The sequence below is a fragment of the Cannabis sativa genome, chromosome X, assembly GCF_029168945.1.
Source record: "Cannabis sativa cultivar Pink pepper isolate KNU-18-1 chromosome X, ASM2916894v1, whole genome shotgun sequence".
Taxonomy (NCBI): Eukaryota; Viridiplantae; Streptophyta; class Magnoliopsida; order Rosales; family Cannabaceae; genus Cannabis; species Cannabis sativa.
This window is the reverse complement of record NC_083610.1, coordinates 1,606,737-1,629,670: the sequence shown is the minus strand read 5'-3', so window position 1 is coordinate 1,629,670 and position 22,934 is coordinate 1,606,737. Positions and strand designations below refer to the sequence as shown.

Genomic DNA, 22,934 nt, shown 5'->3' with positions numbered 1-22,934 from the left:
GGGTCAGTTTTCGCACAGAGTCTGACTTTCTTGTTGAATGCGACTTTTATAGTTTACTGCGGGTGAGATCACTTATTTTTATCTTTTCACACATTCATCACGCTGAAAAGATCTTGTATCTTTCAGATGAGCGATCTATCGGATAGCCAGCAGCTCGGATCAGGAGGTCGCGCCTTTGACGGGGAATCGGACCAGGAGAGGGACAGTTTTCTCCCTACGGACATCTCCGAAATGGAGGCCGCGGAGATAGAGTTAGGTCCTATGTCTTCTGTGGAGATCGAGAAGATGGTACGGGAGCTTACCGAACCTGGGGCAATCGATATCCGGGATAGCGAATCCACAGTGTCAGCTCGCGACTACCTCATCCGTACGAGGCAGGCTCCTGACATCGAGGTCGAGGAGGTGGAGGAGGGATGGACTACTCCAGTCCGCGAGTCAGGTGGGGAAGAAGAGGAAGCGGAAGGGAGCGGGACGGACTCGGTTGACGACTCCCAACTGAACGAGCCTTTCTCATGCGAAGACTCAGTCTCGAGAGTCGTCAAATCTGACTTCACCACTTTTGTGAGGTTAAATCTGTTGCGGCTTGCGTTTCAAAGTCCCAAACCCTCTCAGAGAGCGCATCTTCCGTTCACCAACCCTGCGATCATCCCCACGGAGGACGTGGTCATCTCAATACCCATTCTTCGATGTGGTGTAACCGTCCCATTTCATCCTTTCGTCGCAGCCATTCTTAGACGCTATGACGTATCGCCTTTTCAGCTAACACCCAACAGTTATCGCACTGTTCTAGCCTTCTATGCGATGTACATGGAGTACGCCCATAGAGCTCCGTCAGTAGAGGAATTTAGTTATTTTTATGACATAAAGAGCGTGGGCCTTCATAACGGCTTCTTTTGCTTTAGTAAATGGGCGACTTCTGAAATCAACGGGGTTGAGGGGATGGTTTCGAATATGGGTGATTGGAAGTCAAAATGGTTCTATGTTTTTAAGGTTCCTGGGATCAGAACCGACTTTAATCGCAGACCCAGTATGTCGCACATTTGTTGACTTAGATAAAGTTTGTTACTCTGTTTTTCGAGATCTTTTGCTAACTCGTTCTTTTGTTGGCATCGCAGATAGACCAGCTCGACCAACGCTTAACGCTCATAAAAAGGGGGTAGCTGAAATTCTCGGGAGTCTTCCGGTACAAGATCGCGACTGGCGATTGCTGTGTACGACTGCCAAATTGCGAGAACACAAACTGATCCCTGAGAACGCGAGTCTTCAACGGGAGCCAGTATATAAAGAACCATCTGAGAGACAGCAGGAGCGGATAGATAAACGGCTTTCCAAACAAACTCCTCGAGAAACTTCAGGTAACTCGTCCTTTCGCTATAACGTGATGAGTAGAGTCGTGATTTTTACTTATCTGTCTTTTATGTTTGCAGACATGACTTTCCTGAAGTCTGCCCCTGTCCTGAAGATCAAGCAAAAGGGTGGGACACCGGCATCTTCACCAGTCGTCGCACAGAAGAGGAAGAGCGATGTGATGACTTCGCTCGCTGCAGATTCCTCCAAGAAGTTGGCCAAGACCGCTCAGGATAAGGGGAAGAAGGTTGTCATTGATTCTCCGGTTCGTCCTCGCGACTTCCTGGCTATGCAGGAAAAATTACTGGCCGAGATTCCTTATGAGGAACTTGTTTCTCGATCAACTGAACTGGCCGCACAATCTGTGGCTTTGTTTATGAAAGCCGTGGCCACGCCTTCGAAGGAAATTGACTCGCTGAAGAGGCAGAATGCCCATTTTCAGGAAAACATAAAGAGGCTGAAGCAGGAGGTGGCCAAGATGGAGGAACTTCACAAGGAGCTCGAGGAAGCCAACAGGGCCAAAGAACAGTTGGAGCTCGAGCTCAAGAAGTCGCAGGACACGATCGCTGAGATGGCTCGCGACTTAGAGGCTGAGAGAGAGAGTGGGAAAAAACAGTATGATCAGGCTGTGTCTGATTACATTTATACTACTCTCTCTAAGGTCCCTGACTTCGACTTCTCGCTGCTTGGAGATGAAGCTGCTGAAATGGCTGAAGCCTTTCGCTCGATGTCTCCTACCCGGACTCAAGGCAACCTTCCAGATGAAATCGAGGGAGCGCAGGCTGAGGAGGTCGAGAATGAAGTTGTGAGCAAGATCGTGGATGAGGCTGCTCCTGATGAGACTACTCCCGCTGCTTGATTATTTTCTATCTTAGTTTCACTTTTGTTTTGCTGCTTTACTTATTTTTTTTTTATATATGCGGTACGCGGGTACTCGCACTTTTGTACTTAAAGAATTTCCTCTTACTTTTTGGACAAATTTCTATCCTCGCGGGGATAGTATGCATTTTAATATTTACGCAGTACATGGGTACTTGCGATTTTATTTTCAACTTTGATCACAACTTGGTGTGACCGCGATTATATATATATGCGACTTTAATTACAAATTGGTGTAACAAAGTAGAAAAAACTTAACAGGCACTTTTATTCAAACAATCAGTAATACATGCGGGTATACATGCCCCTATACTTAGGAATTATATTGAATAATAAATGTCTAAGTATAAGTACTCGAATCAAAGGACGCGAATATTACTGATAATAGAATTTCAAGCTCTCGCTATTCCATGCTCGTGGGATCGCGGTCCCATCAAGTGTTGCGAGTCGATAAGTGGCATCACCAATTTGATCTGCGATCATGTACGGTCCTTCCCAATTGTCTCCGAAGACTCCGTGGGATTGGACTTTGGTGTTTGGCATTACTTTTCTTAGGACCAGGTCCCCTACTCGCAGAGGTTTTATCTTAACCTTCGAGTTAAAGTACCTTGCAGTTCGTTTTTGATAAGCCGCGTTTTGTAGTTGTGCTTTATCACGCTTTTCTTCTAAAAAATCAAGGTAAAGCAACTGATTCTCGTTGTTCTGCGAGATATCAAAAGCGTCTCTGCGCAAGGATCCAGCCCCAACCTCTACTGGCAACATGGCCTCGCACCCATAAGAAAGTGAGAAGGGTGTTTCGCCAGTTGTAGATCGAGGGGTTGTGTTGTAGGACCATAAGACTTGCGGTAATTCATCCGGCCATGCCCCTTTGCGATCTTCTAGTTTTCCCTTTAGGGTGTGCTTAATTATTTTGTTGACTGCTTCAGTCTGTCCATTACTCTGCGGGTAAGCGACTGCGGAAAAGGCTTTTTTAATCCCCAAATCATCGCATAGCTGCCGCATTTCTTTACAGTCGAACTGTTTTCCATTATCTGAAATGAGCGTATGCGGGATGCCGAAACGGCAGATGATGGAAGTGTAGACGAACTCGCGCAACTTCACTGCGGTGATAGTCGCGAGTGCTTTTGCTTCAGCCCACTTTGTGAAATAGTCAACTGCGACTACAGCGTATTTGACTCCACCTTTTCCCTTGGGTAACTCACCAATTAAATCAATTCCCCATATTGCAAAGGGCCAGGGACTCGTGATAGAATGGAGGTTACTCGGAGGCTTGTGCGTGTAGGTGGCTATTCGCTGACATCTATCACACCTTTTTGCAAATGTGAGGGCATCTTGTCGCAGTGTTGGCCAGTAATATCCTTGCCGCATGATCTTTAAGGCAAGGGAATTACCTCCAGTATGATTGCCACAAATTCCCTCATGTACTTCTCGCAGTATATAACCGCATTCTTCACCACTGATACACTTGAGAAGCGGTTGACTAAAACTTCTGCGATACAAGCTCTGGTCATATATCACATAGCGGGCTGCTCGTTGTCGCAATTTCCTTGCTTCTATTTTATCATTAGGTAAGACCCCCTTGTCGAGGTATGCGACAATAGGACTCATCCAGGTAATTTCCTGAGCGTCATCGATCTCCATGATTGTTTCTCGATCTATGGTTGGATGTGACAATACGTCTACCGGAATTACGTCGAGTAACTCGGCTTCTCTGGTGGAGGCCAGTCGGGCCAGGGCGTCTGCATGGGCATTTTGAGTACGCGGTACTCGAGATACAACTATATGTTTGAATTTCTGCATGATTTCACGGACGATGGCTAAGTATTTCACCAATCTTCCGCCTCTCGCTAAGTATTCTCCACTTACTTGACATACCACGATTTGAGAGTCGCTAAATGCTTGTAGGTATTCGACTTTCATCTCGAGGGCCAATTTCAGACCTGCGATTAAAGCCTCATACTCGGCCTCATTGTTAGATGCAGAGAATTCGAAACGCAGAGCAGCGTGTACCTTGAAATTGTTGGGACTGATTAACAATATCCCACTACCAGAACCTTCATTATTTGAGGCTCCATCGACATACAATGTCCATACGTCTTTGCCTGTCGTGACGACGTCATTTCCGCCGTCTATAACCGCTATCTCTGTTCTCGGTAGCTCAAGTATAAAATCTGCGAGGGCTTGCCCCTTGATCGCAGTTCTTGGTTTATACCTGATATCGAACTGACTCAATTCCATGGCCCACTTCAATATTCTCCCCGATGCCTCTGGCTTCGCTAAAACTTGCCTTAAGGGGAAGTTTGTCAGAACTTCGATGCTGTGAGCCTGGAAATAAGGTCGCAATTTTCTTGACGATATTATTAAGGCAAAGGCTAGTTTCTCCATCTGAGGGTAACGTGTCTCGGCGTCTAGTAATCGCTTACTGACATAGTATACAGGGTGTTGATGTCCTTGGTCCTCGCGGACAAGTACCGAACTGACCGCATACTCGGAGACGGCTAAATAAATTGACAAAACCTCGCCGGGCAACGGTTTTGATAGAATTGGAGGTTGCCCCAGATGCGTCTTTAACGCCTGAAAAGCCTGCTCGCACTTCTCATCCCATTGGAACCTCTTGTTACCCTTCAAGATCTGAAAAAACTCTTTACACTTGTCAGAGGATCTGGATATGAAGCGGTTTAAAGCCGCAACTTTGCCTGTGAGGCTCTGAACCTCCTTTGGCTTAGTCGGTGATGGCATTTCTACCAACGCTTTAATCTTCGCAGGATTGGCTTCTATTCCTCGTTGATTTACCATAAAACCGAGAAACTTTCCGGAACCTACCCCAAAGACGCATTTTAAGGGGTTCAGACGCATCTTATATCTTCGCAATATGCCGAACATGGCTTGTAGGTGCGTGATATGGTCCTTCGCATGTTGCGACTTTACGAGCATATCGTCAACATATACCTCCATTGTCTTTCCAATGAGGTCTGCGAACATCATATTCACTAGCCTTTGATAAGTCGCACCTGCGTTTATTAAACCAAAGGGCATTACCTTATAACAGTATAGTCCTCGATCAGTAATGAACGAGGTATGTTCTTGGTCAGGTTCGTACATCGGGATTTGATTATATCCCGAATATGCATCCATGAAGCTTAAAAGTGCGTGACCTGCAGTGGCATCGACAAGCTGGTCAATGCTAGGAAGAGGAAAGCTGTCTTTGGGACAGGCTTTGTTCAAATCTGTAAAGTCAACGCAGGTACGCCATGAGCCATTGGGCTTTGGTACAAGTACCGGATTGGCTAACCAGTCGGGGTAAAATGACTCCCGTATAAAGCCGCAGGCAAGGAGGCGGTCAACTTCTTCTTTCAGCGCTAGGTACCTCGCGGGGTCCATTTTGCGGCGCTTTTGTCGGACACCTCGCACTTCGGGGTCAATGTTCAAGCGATGACACATGACCTGTGGAGATATCCCGACCATATCTGAATGTTTCCAGGCAAAAATATCAAGATTTTGTTTTAGAAAAGTCGTTAATTGTTCTCGCAATTGTTTATTTAATCTAGAACCAATTTTCAAAACCTTGTTATTGTCTATAGGATCTATAGGTACCTCGATTGTATCTTCCGCGGCTTGGGCTGCGGCCGTGTGATCAAGGATTCTCGGATCCAAGTCTGGTTTGTTTATATGCGGTACCTCTTCGATCCGAAGGATCTCCTGGCGAGGTGGTGGCGCGTCCAAAAGGTGGATAACGTTCACCGTCCTTTTTTCTGCGAGCTTTATAGCTGCGTTGTAACATTCTCGAGAGTCAGATTGGACTCCCCTCACTGATCCTACTCCAGAAGGAGTGGGGAACTTCATTGTTAGATGATAGATCGAAGTTACGATCTTCATCTCCTTTAGAATCGGCCGTCCAATCACGGCGTTGTATGCCGAATATTGATCAATTACTGCGAAGTCGGCCATCGACTTGGCAGTTATCGGGGCAGTTCCCAAAGTGATTGGGAGTTTGATCATCCCCCTTATAGCTATGACATCTCCCGTGAAGCCATAGATGCTCGATGTCATGGGCCGCAAATCTTTTTCTTGTAGCCCCATTTGTTTGAAAGCTTGGAAGTTCAGTAAATTTACTGAGCTTCCATTGTCGACCAATATGCGATGGACGTTATCTCCACCTATATTGGCAATTATCACAAGTGCATCAGAATGCGGGTGGTGGACCCATCTCGCATCACTCTCCATGAAGACAATGTCCTCGCAGTCTCTCTTGAAGAGCTTCTCTGGCCGTTCACCAAGATTGTTCACGTTGGTAAGCGGCTTTTCCTTGGCTTCTCTGGCATACCGCTCTTGGGATTTGCGAGAGTCGCCCGCGATGTGTGGTCCTCCGATTATAGTCAAGATATTGCGAGGTGCTCTAGAGCCACTCGCATTCTGATTTTCTTCTTTGTCATCCGCTCGGGGATGACTTTCCTCGTTTCTTCTATACTTATCGAATTTTCCCCGTCTGATTAATTCTTCAATCTCGTCCTGCAAGACCCAACATTCAAGGGTAGTGTGACCGATATCCTTGTGGTACTTACAGAACTTCTTGGGGTCTCTTCGATCGCGATTTCCCCTGATGGGGGGCGGCTTCTTGAAGACGCCGTTCCTTTCCTCAACCGCATAGATGTGGTCTCGAGGGACGGCGAGTTCAGTATAGTTGACGAAGCGAGGTCCTCCTTTTCTTTTGGGCGAGGACTCCTTTTTAGGTGGCGACTTAGCCAACTTCGGGCTCCGCGGTTTGCGTGGACTGCGTCTTCTGGGGCTTCGGCCCCTAGAATTCTTTCCTCGCGGGACTGCGGGATCGCGCCCGCGGTATGGGTGATCGCCTCTTGTTCTTGCCCTTTTCTAATTCCGCCAGGGAGTTCTCGATTCTCTTATGAGGTTCGGCCATGGCGAAGAATTCTACCAAGGATTCTGGCCTTCGAGCCTGCAGCTCTTTCCAGAAGTCGGTTCTTGGCAGGACACCTGTTATTAACATGCACACAAGCGAAGACTCGGGAGCCTTCTCAACTTTCGTTACCTCAGCGTTAAAACGCTTGAAATAATTCTGCAAAGACTCACCAGATTCTTGCTTGATGTTTGCCAAAGTCGTATAGGGTGGCCTATACGTCATCGTGGCCTGGAAGTGTGTGAGAAATAGATCGACGAAGTTCTCCCATGTCGATATCGATGCCTCTGGCAATTGGGTGAACCAATCATGGGCATTCTCTTCGAGCGTAGCCGCGAGAATGCGACACTTCGCGAGTTGCGGCACCTGGTCCACTTCCATTATGGTGTTAAATTTCTCTAGGTAGTCTAACGGATTAGATGTACCTTTATACTTGAGGGATTCAGACAAACGGAATCCCTTTGGAAGTTGGGCCTGTCGCACTTCTGCGGTAAACGGCGAGGTGCCGTGCAGCTTGTATACGGGCTTACGCTGCTGTTCGAGCATTTTCAAAGCTTGCAGAAGCATACTTTGATCGATTCCTCCTGTCGCAGGAGGTGGAGTCGCTACAACAGTGGGGCTCGCAGCCACTGCGGCAAGGTTTGAAGGGACGTTAATCCCTGTGGTCGCGATCGGCGCGATAGGCGGGTTGGCAACTGCGTTGACACCCTGATCGCCCATATGGGGATCATGGAGTGTCTCTGTGTTGCGCGGGCCGCGGGAGCGCGCCCTAAAGGCTACCTGCATTGAGGTGATCACGCAGATCACCTCGGTGTACACGGTAGCGTCCTCCCTGCTGTGTTTGCACAGAGCCAGACCTCGTATATCTGCTTGGAGTGCGGTTATGCGAGGATGAAGAGGCTGATTCCGCGTCGTTATCTCGAAGATGACGACTGCGAGGGTTGCGGCGCTCGGGATCCTCGTCGGTTCGCGTGCTCTGGTTAGGCAACCTTGCATATTGGTCTCTCGACGTTGGGTGATTTAAATCCAAGATTTCAGGATCAGTTCTTCGCTCCCTGCGTACACGGTTAGTTTGACGTCGAGAAACTGTTACCTGAGGGTTTTCATTATGAACGGCAGGGACCCGAGGAGGGTGTCGAGCGCGACTCTGTCCGTCTACTTCGGCTTGTAGTGCTCGCAGCTGATCCTGGATTGCAGCGTATTGATCAGTCGTGAGCTGGACTATTCCTTCGGACACGACCGCCGGGGTGACAGGGGGAAAGTGCATGGTTGCCGGCGGTGTGGATGCGCCTCCAGCTTGAGGACCAGTTGTTTCTGGAAACAGGTTGAGTGGTCTGATGCTGCTCCTCCCTACCCCGCCGTTGATGACGTCTACAGGCGGCACTCCGGTCCCAGGCAACGGTACGTTCATCGTTCCAATGTTGATGGATTCATTGTTAGCTCTGTTAGCGTGATTTCCAGCCATGTTGAGTGATGTTCTTTGAGGTAAATAAAATCTTACAATCGTTTCCCACAGACGGCGCCAAATGTTGTTACTAGAATTTCACAACACCAAGAAATGTAATTTAGCTGGTAAAAGATAGAATTGTTTGAGAGATGATAAATGCGAGTATTCAACCTAAAACGGCGAGTACTCCAATATGCAATGCGATAACAGACAATAAAGCTGGAAAAAATACAGAAGACAATGAAATATAGTGGTTCAGTCAGATTTTGTTCTGCTTAGTCCACTGTAGCAAGGGATTCGTAGGTGCATTTTCATGGTGGATCACCCCTTTATATACAAAGCAGGTGCCCAATCGGTTACATGAGGATCACATTTATTGTTAATCCATTATTTACACATTGAATTGTCATGATTAAACTCAGACAACGTTAACATTAATAAATATATGACAGTTACTGAACTCATCAACGTATGCGTCCTTCGCATCTGCGAGTTGACCGTTCGTGTTCCGTCTGTTGAGTTCGTAGGGTCGCACGTACGTTTGGAACGCCTGCGTCCTTAGGTGATCGCTCGATACGGACGTCGCATGCTGAAGTTGGTAGCATCTGGACATGCGAACTTACACTGGTCCGTTAGGGCTATTGGGTCATTGGGACCAAAACTGCATCATAGGGCATTGGCCTCTATACTTGCCGCGGAGGTATAGAGGGAGGTACTCGCACATGTTCTGACATATGCGAGCTGGGTCTACCCTGTATGATGAGGATTACGGTTATGCGGTATGAATTAAGTCGCATCATGATACCTCGGCCCCATTGGTTTTATCCTGGGCGAGGTCTAAACTTCGAGAAGTCTCCCCTGGACATTTCAGCCTTCACTGGAAGTCTGGATACACGTGTCCTTCAAAGAGGGGTCTGGTCTCGAGTTTCTAAGTGAGAGAAATCTCACTATAACACATTTAGTGACATAGTCCACTACATCCCTCTTCATCCCGTACCACCAGAAATAGGGTTTTAAATCTTGATACATTTTGGTGGTTCCTGGATGTAACGAGTAAGGGGTAGTATGAGCTTCTCCTAAAATTTCCTTTTTAAGCTCACTGAAATCAGGGACACACACACGTGCTTTAAACAGCAACATTCCATTGTCAGAAATGGAGAAGTCTTTAGCTTTGCCTGCTAAGACATCTTCTCGAATCTTAGTCAATTCTGAATCTTCTAACTGAGCCATTCTGATTCTTTCCAACAAATCTGACTGAAGTGTCAGATTAAATAATTCCCCAGTTACCAACTCAATGTTTGCTTTTGTCATTTCTGAAGCTAGCTGAGAGGAAATCATAACCATGTTAGATATCTGATCAGGTCCTTTTCTGCTTAAAGCATCAGCCACAACATTTGCCTTTCCAGGATGATACAGGATTTCACAGTCATAGTCTTTTACCAATTCTAACCACCTTCTCTGTCTCATATTCAAATCTTTCTGAGTAAAGAAATACGTGAGACTCTTGTGGTCAGTATAGATCTCACACCTTTCACCATACAAGTAATGTCGCCAAATTTTCAAGGCGAACACCACTGCTGCAAGTTCTAGGTCGTGAGTTGGGTAACGCTGCTCATAATCTTTCAATTGCCGAGAAGCATAAGCTATGACTTTATCTGCTTGCATTAACACACAGCCTAAACCCTGCCTTGAAGCGTCACAATACACCACAAACTTTTCTTGATCAGAAGGCAAGGCTAGAACAGGAGCTGTAATCAATCGTTGCTTCAGCTCTTGAAAACTCTTTTCACACTTATCTGACCATATAAATCGCTGATTTTTCCTAGTTAACTCGGATAACGGCATCGCAATTTTGGAAAATCCTTCCACAAAACGTCGATAATAACCCGCTAAACCGAGAAAACTTCGAATTTCAGTGACTGTTTTAGGTCTAGGCCAATTCTTCACTGCTTCAATCTTTCTGGATCAACCATAATTCCGTCTTTTCCAACAATATGCCCCAGAAAAGACACTTGTGACAGCCAGAACTCACACTTTTTGAACTTTGCATAGAGTTTATGATCTCTAAGCCGCTGCAGAACCATTCGAAGATGTTGCTCATGCTCTGCTTCTGACCGAGAGTACACAAGAATATCATCGATAAATACAATTACAAAATTATCGAGGAAATCCTTGAATACCCTATTCATGAGATCCATAAAAGGCTATAGGTGCATTTGTTAACCCAAAAGACATAACCAGGAATTCATAGTGACCATACCTGGTTCGAAAAGCTGTCTTCGGGATATCCTCTTCTCGAATTCTCAATTGATGATACCCAGACCTCAAGTCAATCTTAGAGAATACAGTCTTGCCCTGAAGTTGGTCAAACAAATCGTCAGATTACGGGCGGAGAGGATATTTGTTCTTAATGGTTAACTTATTCAGCTCCCGATAATCAATACACATCCGAAGAGTTCCATCTTTCTTCTTCACAAATAGCACAGGGGCTCCCCAAGGTGACACACTAGGTCGAGTAAACCCTAGATCCAACATCCCTTGGAGTTGTATCTTTAGTTCTTTTAATTCGGCAGTTGCCATTCGATAGGGTGCCTTGGAAACAGTTCGCTCCAGAATTAAATCAATGATGAAATCTATCTCCCGCCGAGGTGGTAATCCCGGCAATTCCTCCGGAAATACATCCAGAATTCCTTAACCACTTTAACTTCTTCGGTCCAAGTAACACAGGTTTACTGGAATCCACTACCACTGCCAGAAAACCAACACATCCGTCTCGTAATAAATCCCTAGCTTTCAACGCTGAGATTCTTGGGACACGAGAACCTTGGACCGAGCCAACAAAAACAAAAGGTTCCTCATTTTCCGGTTCAAAAGTCACCATTTTCCGTTTACAATCAATACTAGCAGAGTATTTAGACAAAAAGTCCATACCAAATATAATGTCAAATTCGGCCAATGGCAACTCCACGAGATCAGCACTCAATTCTCTATCTTCAAGTCTAATTATTGCGACCTAATCCACTTTCTTGAAATAATTAATTCCCCATTAGGCAACAGGGTTCCAAACCCCGTCTCGAGAATATCACTAGGTCTATCAAGGCGATCAAGAAGTCTTGATGACACATAAGACCGAGTAGCACCCGAATCAAATAAAACAAGATAAGCAAAACCATTGATTAGAAGGCCGACTCTGTAACTACGCGAAGGGGCGGCGGCATCTGCCTGAGTTATAGCAAAAACACGAGCAGGAGCAGATACAGGTTTGACCTCGGGCTTCGGTTCCTCTTTCTTCAACTGAGGGCAGTCTTTCCTGAGATGTCCCACCGAACCACACTGAAAACAGGCTCTCCGGTTACAAGCTCCAGGATGATGCTTCTTGCAACGCGGGCACTCAGGATAAGAATAAGTCTGACGTCCCCCTCTGTTCTGGTTTCCTCGAAACCTTTTACCTTGCCCTGAACTTCCTGAAGATGGAAAAGTTCTTTTCCTCTGTTCAAGGGTAGAACCCCCACTCTCTTTTTCAGGACCCGACATAGGGAGAGTAGTAACCCCACCAACACCAGAAGACTCTCGAGTTTCTTGTAAGAATTTCACTGCCCCTTCTGCTCGAAGAGCCTTATCAACCATTTCTGCATAAGTCGTTGTATCACTCGTTGTAATAACCAGGTCATGTCCGATTTTGGCATTCATTGACCAAATACTTTTCTTTCTTACTGAAGTCTGTCGGTACAATTCCGGAGGCTAGCTTAGCCAAGCGATCAAACTTGGTGGTATACTCGGTCACTGACATACTCTCACCTTGTACCAACTCAATAAATTCCTTCCGCTTTGCACTGCGGACCGCCTCGTTGTAATACTTGGCATTGAACAATTCCCGGAACTCCTCCCAGGTCATTCTGGTCACATCCCTAGTAAGGGATACCATTTCCCACCAAATCAGGGCATCCTCCTGAAATTGGAACGTGGCACATGCCACCCTATCATTTCCAGCTATTCCCATAAAATTCAGTATTCTTTCGATCACAGTCAACCACTGCTCAGCCTTAAGAACATCAGGGCCTCCCAGAAATACTGGAGGCGCTTGCTTTCTGAACCTCTCATATAAAGGCTCCATGCGGTTACCAGCAACATGTTGCTCAGCTGGCATCGCAGGGGCTGCAGGAACTGCAACAGCCGGTTGCAGGGGAGGCTCAACAGGGACATCCCGTTGCCTGAGTCGTCGGATCTCTTCTTCTTGTTGCTCAATTCTAGTTTGCATCTCAGCAAACCTTTGTTCCCAATCAACAGGGGCCTGAGGTGGATTCTCCTGTCCACCTCTCGGAACTCGATCGCGGCCTCTACCGCGTCCACGGGGGTTTTGGGGATTTCTACCACCCCGACCACCTCCGGTCTCAACCAATTCACCCTGCCTTCTAACGTTTCGCTGGTCGTCCATTATTTAGGACTTAGCCTGCGAACCCACAAGGCACGTAGGTCAGACAGTGGTCAAAATACTTTCAAGACCGCAATTAACATTTAAAAGATCTTATTTAATCATATATACAACACAACATATCTTTAAATAGTTTGCAAAAAGAAATAAAGCTTACGGAACCGTGAGTTGAACTCGACACTGGCCTTGATTGTACATATCTTGACGGTCTTCAGTGGACAACCCAGTGGCTCTGATACCAAACTGTAACGCCCGTATTTTAATAATAATAAACTCGGAAATTAACTTTAATAATTTATATATTAATAACCATATGGATCGGGATCCCGAGTATCAAAATTTAGGTTAAAAGTACTAATTATTACATATACATATATATTATATTTTTTTTTTTTAAAGTTTTGCGGACATGCATCTTCAAAATACAGACTCCAAAATATTTGTAAACCGAAACCCTCCAGGTTGCACTGCCGCAATATGTACAATCATGCCGAGTTCCACCTCACTGTTCCTCCAGCTTTGCTTTTCCTTTACCTACACAAGGTAGCAAACTGATGAGTCAACAGACTCAGTAAGATATGCAAGAAATATAAAAGTAGCACGCTGCCAGCTTTATGATCAAGCTGCCCTGAGCTTAACAACGAAGCTCGCCAAATGATTAAGAACGTTCTTAAGGGTAGTACGACTTCTATACCAAATGCACTAAAGTACCAACTCTGTACTTGTGTTGGTAGAGCCCTAAGTGTACTCCCGAGAATTACTAGGTGTTGTACCACGAACACGACGTACCCTGGGTACTCGTGTTGGTAACACCGTAGTTACATTAACATCCAGAACAAGCATAAACATTCATATATATATATTCTTACGCTATCTTACCTCGTTCCGTGCTCAAGTGTCTTGCGGTCGGCTGAGTGGAAGCGCAGCTCAACGTTTTACAGGGCCCTAAACCATAATATTCAAAATTCGATGAGTGACTCGCTAAACTACTTATCGAGGATTTAAAATACAAACTAAGCTTAACCCTATCGATGAAAAGGATGCCAATACCCTAAATTACTTAAAAACGGGAAAAACTAGGGCTCGGGAAAAACCCCCAACCGGCAGGCCGGTTCCCAACCGGAAGTCCGGTTCCTGGGACCAACCGGTCGACCGGTTGACGCAGGCTCCCAGGAACCGGAATTCCGGTTCTGGTCTGGGAACCAAAAATCCGACCCCCACAACTCAAATTAATCCCAAACTTTCCAATACTTTCCAGAACACCTGTATGCACTAAAATAGACCAGATCCAAGCAACAAATCTCAACAATTCATTCAATTTTCAAAAACACCATTAGAGGTCAAGGTTTGAGTTTTCAAACTCAAACCTTGTCAAAACCTTACTACAACCAACAAGGACAGCAAGAAACAACTCAATTAAACTCACCTAAACAACAGAAATCAAATTCAAATAACAACTATAGCTACAGAACCAAAGATCCTAATTTAAACCTCAAAACCTAACCTTATACTAACTAGAAGCAAAGAGAAAAAGACTAGGAAATCATACCTTATACAAATTCTCCTTCAAGAGAATAGGAAGACTAAGCAAACAGCAATCCAAACCCTTTTCTTGCTGGGTTTTCTAGGGTGCACGAAAGAGAGAGGGAGAAGGGAAAATTCCCAAGCTTGAACATCAATTCACACTAACTTCTTCCTCCTTAAACTATTATTATTATTATTTATCTGTATAAATTAACTAAAGGAAGCTTCTACTTCCACTAAAAGCCAAGACACTAAAGTAAAAAGACCCATTTACCCTTCAATTAAAATATCAATACTAAACAACTTAAGGGCAATTTGGTCAAATACTAATCCCCGAAAATTCTAACGCCTCTACTATTAAACAATAATACCCCGATAATATTCTAAATCATATAATATAATTCTCTAAAGGCCCCAACGTCGCTTTCCACCGCTTCCGAACACAAACACAGAAATTGGATAATTAAACATAAAATAGCATAATAAATACATACGAACTCAAATAAATTCACATAATTGTATTATTATCAATAATAATAAAATTCTCATACATAAACCCTAAATAATTAATAATACAAAGTACTATTCATAGGCGGTCTTTACATTAACAATTTCAATCTATTCAAAATTTAATTTATTATTAAATTTAGGACGAATAATAATTTTTTTTTTAATTACTATTACAAAATATAATAGTAATTTTTATTTTTATTTAAATCACTATTATGTTTTCAAATTTCAATGATTATCACTACATTGAATGTTATTAATTTTAAAATTATAATATTAAAAAAAAACTAAAACTAAAATAAAATTAACATACGTGACTTGACACGTAATATCTAGTATTTATTATAAGTTCCAAAAATCTATATAATCCTAATTTATCATTAGATTGTTATGTTTGTATTTTTTTTTCTCTAAATTCTTAAATTTGTTAAATTAATCAATGCACTACTGGTTACATCAAGAAATTGTTTAAAGAAATGAGGTAGCTAGCAAGAAGTAAATTTTTCTAATTGTGTCATCACTAATATTGTGACTATATACAAGTGTATATATATGGCAAAGAATGACTATTGATTGGTCACTAATAATAATGGTGTTATTAGATTCTCTAGGCTGTTTTTACTACTTTCAATAGAGAATTCCCTTTTTTAGAATCTTAATTTTTATTTTTATTTTTTTGGTGATGTAACACTTCTCAAAGGCTACAACAGTAGAAGATTTATAGATTAACCAAAAATATAACATGTATAATCTATAAATAGAAAGAAACAAGTCTTGAAACTACAAACAAAACTTTTATTCAAGATTCCTTACCAAAAAAAAAATCCAGAATTTGACCAATATTCTTGCCAATATGTTTTTTATCTAGGGCATTATATCTCTTATTAATATTATGTATTCATTTCCCAATTTAATTTGTCAAAAGGTTTGCTTTGTGAAAGTTCATGTTCATTAAAGAATATATTAATTTTTTATATATTATTTTCAAAGTACAATTGCTGTAATAATATCCAAATATTAATTAATAGCATACAGTCTCCCATTTTTATATGCATTTCTGTAATAGAATTTTTACCTCTTAAGCTATTATAAATATTAAATTGTGTTTCATTAAATTTTTTAGTTGTCAAATTTTTTTTTTTGACGTGATTATAGGCATAATCTATTAGTTTCATACCTCTTCTCGAAAAGAGTAGATCTCAAGTTTGAAGAAAAAAATCTCATAAACAATTTACCATGCTTACACGTGACTAATAAAATGTTAATGTGGTTGTCAAGCAAAAAAAATTATGTGGTTAATGTGTTATTATTATATCAGCGCTACATGTATAATTTAAAATTAAAATAATATATTTTCTTATTAATTATAACAATAAATACAAATAAACTAATTTTAATTTTTTTATTAATTATTGATAAGAGAATAGATTTTTTAATTTTCAAATTAGTTTTTATTTAAATTATACCTGTGATGCTTATGTGGCAATGATCTATTAATCACATCAATATTTTGTTAGACACATGAGATAAAATGATCAAGAGTCATATATATTTTTAACATTGTGAATATATATAGTTCGAGGAGAATTATTTACGGGTAAAAAAATTCAAAAAATATGATTTAGTAGTAACAATAGTTTAAGGAGCATAGTGGATTACTTGAATGTTGTACAAAAGTGGTGAACAAAATTTCTCTCATTTTTTGTTTGAGTCTTGTCTTAGATGAAATTGGTAATCTTTGTAAGAGTTTTAAAGGTGTTTTTTTTTTTTGAAAAGGAACCTCAGTTCGAAATAGATTAACACCAAAAGAGAGTGGGATTCACAGGGGGAAATCCCTCCCCTTTACAGTTCAAAGAACCGCTTTGAGAATGTCTAGCATTCTTAGCAAGTTCATCCACAAAAGTGATATTGTTTTCTTTGACAAACACAACACAACAAGTAGTAAAAGAGTTCATTATATTTAAAATAGAAAAGAACTGAGCAGCTAGTTGCCAATCAAGAGGCTTCTTGACTCGGAAAGCATTAACCAATTGCATAAAATCGGACGTGATCGAGACTCTATCCCAACCAGTGTCCAACGCCCACTTGATACCGAAAAGAATGGCTTCCAATTCTACAGCCAAAGCACTGCCGCAAGCACCATAGGAGGAACAAAAGAACTAGTCTGATGAATCGTTTCGAAAGGCCAGAGCACCACACCCATACCTGCCATTGGAGAAAGAACCATCCACAACAAGCACCAAATTGGTAGAGATATGGAGACTTACATTCGTATCAGAAACTTCCCCTGGACCCGAAAGACACGAAGCAAAGACAGAGGAAAATTCAAGATACCTCTTGTGGATCTCTCTTCGTGCCTGATCTACACTCCAAACCACATCGTTATCATGAATGATTCTGTTCCTGGTATTCCAAATGGTGTCGAACAGAACTGCATAACAGCAAAGCATTTTACATCGTAAATCCTCGTCGACTCCTTCACACAACTTTCGAAGGATACCTGCTACACTGTCATTTGTTTGGTATCTATTCACATAGGGAAGGGGCAGCCAAACCATAAGGCATTGGCAAAGGAGCACATAGCAAACAAGTCCATAGGACTCTCGAGAGAGGCACCACAGAAGCAACAGTTGTTGTGATTCGGTTGATTGAAGATGTCCCCAGTAGGCAGAGCTTTGGCACAGACTCGCCATAGCATCATGCTGACATGAGGATGGACCTTGGCATTCCAAATCCAGCCCCAAAGATGATTCGCATCCCCGAACCTGTGAAGTTGAGCGTCCCAATAGGCCCCTTTAACAGAGAAGTTCCCCAATTTGGAATTCTTCCAAACTATAAAATCATCTTCTCCATTCTTTACAATCTGAATTTTACCAATTTCCTCACCCAACACATTCCCAAAGAGAAACCGAAGATAACCAATGTTCCAACTTCTCGATCTGCGGTACAATAAATCGGCCACGCAAGTTAACCCGGGGGCAATGGTTCTAACATTCTCCATGACTGCCCGAAATTCACCATAATTCATCCATGGAATCCACAGTTTCCACCAAATGTCGATGCTTTCCCCGTTAACGATAATCGAGCAAGAACCATTAGCCACAATGTCTCTAGCATTTAAAATTCCTTTCCACACAAAGCTATCTGAATTTTTTCCCGAGACACTTCAGAAAGACTCCCTGGGGAAATATTTGGCTTTCATAGCATAACACCAAGGGTGATCTTCTTTAGAAGCAAGCTGCCAAGCCAGTTTTGAGAGTAAAGAGTCATTGATATCCTCAAACCGACGAAAACCAAGACCCCCTCTTTGCTTGGGCTGATAGAGAGCATTCCAAGACTTAACAGCAAGAAAACGGTTGGAATCAACCGATCCAATCCACCAAAATCTCCTAACAATGGAGTCCAATTCCATACAAGAAAGCCTTGGAATTTTGAATGTCGACATAGAATAAGAGGGCATAGAAAGGGCAACAGAGTTAATAAAAGTCATCCTACCAATCTTGGATAGATGCTTAAGTCTCCAACCTTCCAGCCTTTCACACATTCTTAATTTAATAAAGTTGAAATCCCTTCTTTTACTGCGACCAAATAAGAATGGGTTGCCCAGATACCTTTCATTAGATTGAATGTTTCCAACCCCCAGTATCCTTTGAATGGCGGCTTTCAAACCCGGTTGACAATTCTTGGACACAAGGAGACTCGATTTCTGTCTGCTACACATTTGGCCGGACCAATCTTCATATTTTCCAACGCACTGCATTAAAGTTTCCACTTCAGAGGTATTGGCTCTGCAAAAGAGAATAGTATCGTCCGCGAACATGAGATGGGAGACCTCAGGCGCATTCCGAGACACCCGAATACCATGAATTGTACCCTTACATTGCTCTTGGAAGATGAGCCGAGACAGAACTTCATTACAAATCAAGAATAAATAAGGGGATAGCAGATCCCCTTGGCGAAGCCCTCTCCCCGGGACAAATTTATGCAAAGGTCTGCCATTTAGTAGGATGGCATAAGACACCGAAGTCACGTAGCACATTAGTAAACTAGTGATCGTCGGACTGAAACCAAACAACTGAAGAACTTTCTCAAGGAAACGCCATTCCATACGATCATAGGCCTTATTCATATCCATCTTTAAAGCCATAAGCCCCCCTTTCCCTTTCTTCTTTTTGATAACATCCACAATCTCCTGGGTGAGGATAGACGACTCCGCAGTCCACCTTCCTGGGAGAAAGGCCGATTGCGTAGGGGCAATCAAAGAGTCCAGAACCACCCTGAGTCATTGAGCTAGAATGCGTGCAATAATTTTGTACATAGAGTTGCAGAGGGCGATAGGCCGAAAACGATCCACACTGTCAGGGTTGATACCCTTAGGGATAAGGCAGATAAAAGTGTGATTCAATCCCGGACTCATGACCCCAGTACGAAAGAACTTTTGAACGCAATTCACCACATCCTTGCCAACGAAATCCCAACACTTTCGGTGGAAACACCCAGAAAAACCATCAGGTCCCGGAGCTTTGAGAGGATGCATTAGGAAAACATGGGATTTGATCTCCTCAAAATCCGGGATGGTCGAAAGCATGGTATTTTCTTCCAAAGACATCGAAGGATTGATTAGATCTTCCAACCCGGTGTATAGAACCTCCCCCTTAGAAGAGAACAATTTCTTAAAGTAATCATTCATGATACACCCCATTTCACTTTCCCTGGAGCATAGTTGCCCACTAGCATTCTTTAGATTCCATATATGATTCCTCTTTCTTCTAACCAAAGTAGAGGCATGGAAGAAAGAGGAATTTATATCTCCTTGACTGAGCCAAAGTTCCCTAGAACGTTGCTTCCACATTGATTCCTTACGATGCCAAAGATCAACGATAGAATCATGGACCCTTCTCTCAGCAACCACATCCACATCATGAGCCTCTTTGGATTGAAGAGTTTGGAGCTCAAGTTCCAATTGTTTGATTCTAACATCACAGTCCCTAAAGATGTTCCTGCTCCACCAACGTAAAGCATTTTGAGTTTTCACCAATTTACTCATTAGCACAGAATTCTTCTCATACGGATCCATACTAATCCACGCATCTTTAATAACATCCAAGCTGGAAGGGTCAGTGAACCAGGCTTCGAAAAACTTGAAAGGCCTAGACCCTCTAGGCTTAAAGGCACATGAGTCAAGCAAAATGGCTCCATGGTCAGAGCTAATGATCGGAAGGTTACGAACTCCCCTTTTTGGACATAAGTTCATCCAGCTTGTGTCAACTATCACACGATCAATTCTTTTCTTCACCAACCGAACGAAACCTCTTTTGTTCTGCCAAGTATACTTGCACCCACTAAATCCCAGATCGACACCACCCGTGGAAAACATAAAATTTCTCAGAACAGAACCGTCACGATAGGCAAAAGCACGCCCCCCGACTTGTCCTCCTTAGCCAAAATAACATTCAAGTCCCCCATAAGAGCCCAAGGGCCATTACAACCATTTATTTGATCTGCCAAGTCCTCCCAAAATTCATTCTTGTGATCGGCATAAGGCGTACCATAGATAGCAAACAGATGCCACGAAATTTGTGAGCCATGGTCTTTCACCCAACAGGAGAACCCCGAATCAAACTTCTTAAGCACCGTGATATTAATACCTTTATTCCATAACAGAAAAAACCCACCGCCAATGCCTACTGAAGGTATATAACTACCATAATCAAAATGAAGAGTCTTACAAATGTTTCTCATTTGGTTTTCCCCGATTTTTGTCTCCATAAGAAAAACACAATCCACTTGCCACTTCTTTACCCAAGCTGAGATAGCTTGGATTGCCGAGGGTCTCGCAAGACCTTGGCAATTCCATGATAGGGCTTTCATGGGGACGTGGGGGGCATGGTAAGGGCCGCCTCGTCACCCACTTGAAAATTTTGGTCAATTTTAACTTCGAACAACATATTTCCAATCTCAGAAACACAATTAACATCTGTACCTGAAGGGATTTGAATGATCTCAGCTGAATCTTCTCCTCGTACTCCCTTGCTCCTTGTGTGAGATTTTTTACGACTCCTAGATTTTTTTGGAGTTATTGCTTTAGCTACAGGCGATGAAGAACCAATGGAGAAAGTGCCTCCCACTTCCCTTGTCTTTGAAACTTCATTGTCGCCAGTGACAGAGTCGTCTGCCTGAATCAGAATAGGAGAAACATTTCCCACTGCCTTTCTTTTCTTAGAACCCAATTCCCTGAGCACAGACACATCTGTAGAATGAAACCAATTGGTTTCTTTTGAAATGGGCTTGCCTTCATTGTGAGGGATATTAGTCACTTTCCCCAAAGGATCAATTAGCGGCCCAGAAATAATAGTGGGCTCGGGTGAATATGGGGAGTTCTGGACTTGCAAATCTCATTATGGGGTATTTCAAGTATTTGGGGCACCACCGGGCCCACATTGGGCATCATACTTAAAATGACCCTATTATCATCAGGATTTCAGCCTAAATTATTCATGGGATGAGCCACGTTTTCCATATTAAACCCACCAACCAACTTTACAGTTGTCTCCTTTGCATTCATGCCAGGTGTCTTGGCATTTGTACGTTCATCATTCGTACCCGTTGAGGCCGCACCACTACCAACAGTACCATGCACGTCCCTGATATTCGTACCCACGGCTTGATTATTCGAAATTCTTGAAAGTGACTTCGGCCGGCCGCCGAGATGACGGATAAGGGTAGGGCCTCTCGTATCAAAACAACTTCGAATTGGAACAGAGGCCTTAATCCAAGGTCCGTAAAGGGGGACAGCCTCTCCTACCAGAGGATAGGCAAAATCTCGGGCCTTAGAACAGCCACTGCTGTCATGGGACAGGTATCCACAATTAAAACAAATCTTTGGGAGTTTGCGATACTTGAACTGTATCCATTCACGCCTTCCTCTGGTGATACTAAGATAAAATCTGGCCGGAAGTTGAAGGTCAACTCTGATATCTACCTTAAGCTTCAAAAAACCCCTCCTTGCGATTACTCTGTTGTCCGCTCCATCCCCTTCGATAAACTCACCCACCTTAGCTCCTATAACCGCAGAGTTCTGAGCTGCTAGAAAAGGGGTTGGAAGCCCGTGTATTTCAACCCAAAACACAGCTTTATTCATGGGCACACCCTGCCAGTAACCATCAGATGGCCATTCACGGAGGTTTAAAAGCTGACCCGCCACTATCCACGGTCTCCGGTTTAAAATCTCTTCCTTGTCAGTCAAGTTGTCGAAGAAAAATCCCCACAGCCCCTGTTCCATCGTTTTGATTCTCCAGTTCCCAATCATGGACCAAATGCCCGTGAGAATTTATTTCACCCGACCCTTGGAAAGGTTGTGAGAACCAACCAAAGAAGCCATGACCCCTGTCTTTGAAACTTCTTCATTAATCTCCAGATTAGCCTCTAACTCCAGTGAGGCATCCTCAATGAACTGTAACCGTAGCTCTTCAATGTTGTCGTTGGCCAGCGAACTCTCGCCTGTGTCCATAGGACCCTTAGTAAGACTTTTCTCAGCCATGGCACCAAAAACGCAAAAAAACGAACGAGAAACAAAACTCACAGTTGGATAACCAACAACTCACTCATGGGAGTATTCAGAGAGAAAATGGAAAACTTGAAAATCAATATATTAGATCATTGCTTGAATTTTATGTATTAATTTACACCTAATTTGAAATGCCTTCAAAGTGTTTCTGCCTTTGGGTATAGTTTCTTCTCCTTCCTCCAATCTCATATTTATGAATGCCAAAGCTTTAAAACCATTTTCTCACTACCTAAATCTCATATATTAGGTGTTTGTTTTATGCATGTCTTATAGATTTTAATGTCGTTGTCCACACCTTAGCTAAAGTGGTTATACA

The 22,934-nt window shown here is 43.1% G+C and overlaps 2 protein-coding genes across 2 annotated transcripts in view; one reads left to right on the top strand and one right to left on the bottom strand.

The window, feature by feature from the left end:
* LOC133032552 (uncharacterized) overlaps window positions 1-22,934 on the bottom strand; it is a 49,579-nt gene that overhangs the window by 7,114 nt on the left and 19,531 nt on the right. The window lies entirely within an intron of this gene.
* On the top strand, window positions 286-2,399 carry LOC133031659 (uncharacterized). The gene is made up of 3 exons (XM_061105164.1): window positions 286-1,027; window positions 1,116-1,355; window positions 1,428-2,399. Exons 1-3 carry the CDS (start codon window positions 286-288, stop codon window positions 2,204-2,206), a joined length of 1,761 nt encoding a protein of 586 aa, XP_060961147.1. The 3' UTR covers window positions 2,207-2,399.

Coding starts and splice junctions, on each gene's coding strand:
- LOC133031659 (XM_061105164.1), top strand. CDS start 286: ATGGTACGGGAGCTTACCGAACCTGGGGCAATCGATATCCGGGATAGC. Junction 1,028..1,115: donor CGACTTTAATCGCAGACCCA/GTATGTCGCACA, acceptor TTGGCATCGCAG/ATAGACCAGCTCGACCAACG. Junction 1,356..1,427: donor AACTCCTCGAGAAACTTCAG/GTAACTCGTCCT, acceptor TTATGTTTGCAG/ACATGACTTTCCTGAAGTCT.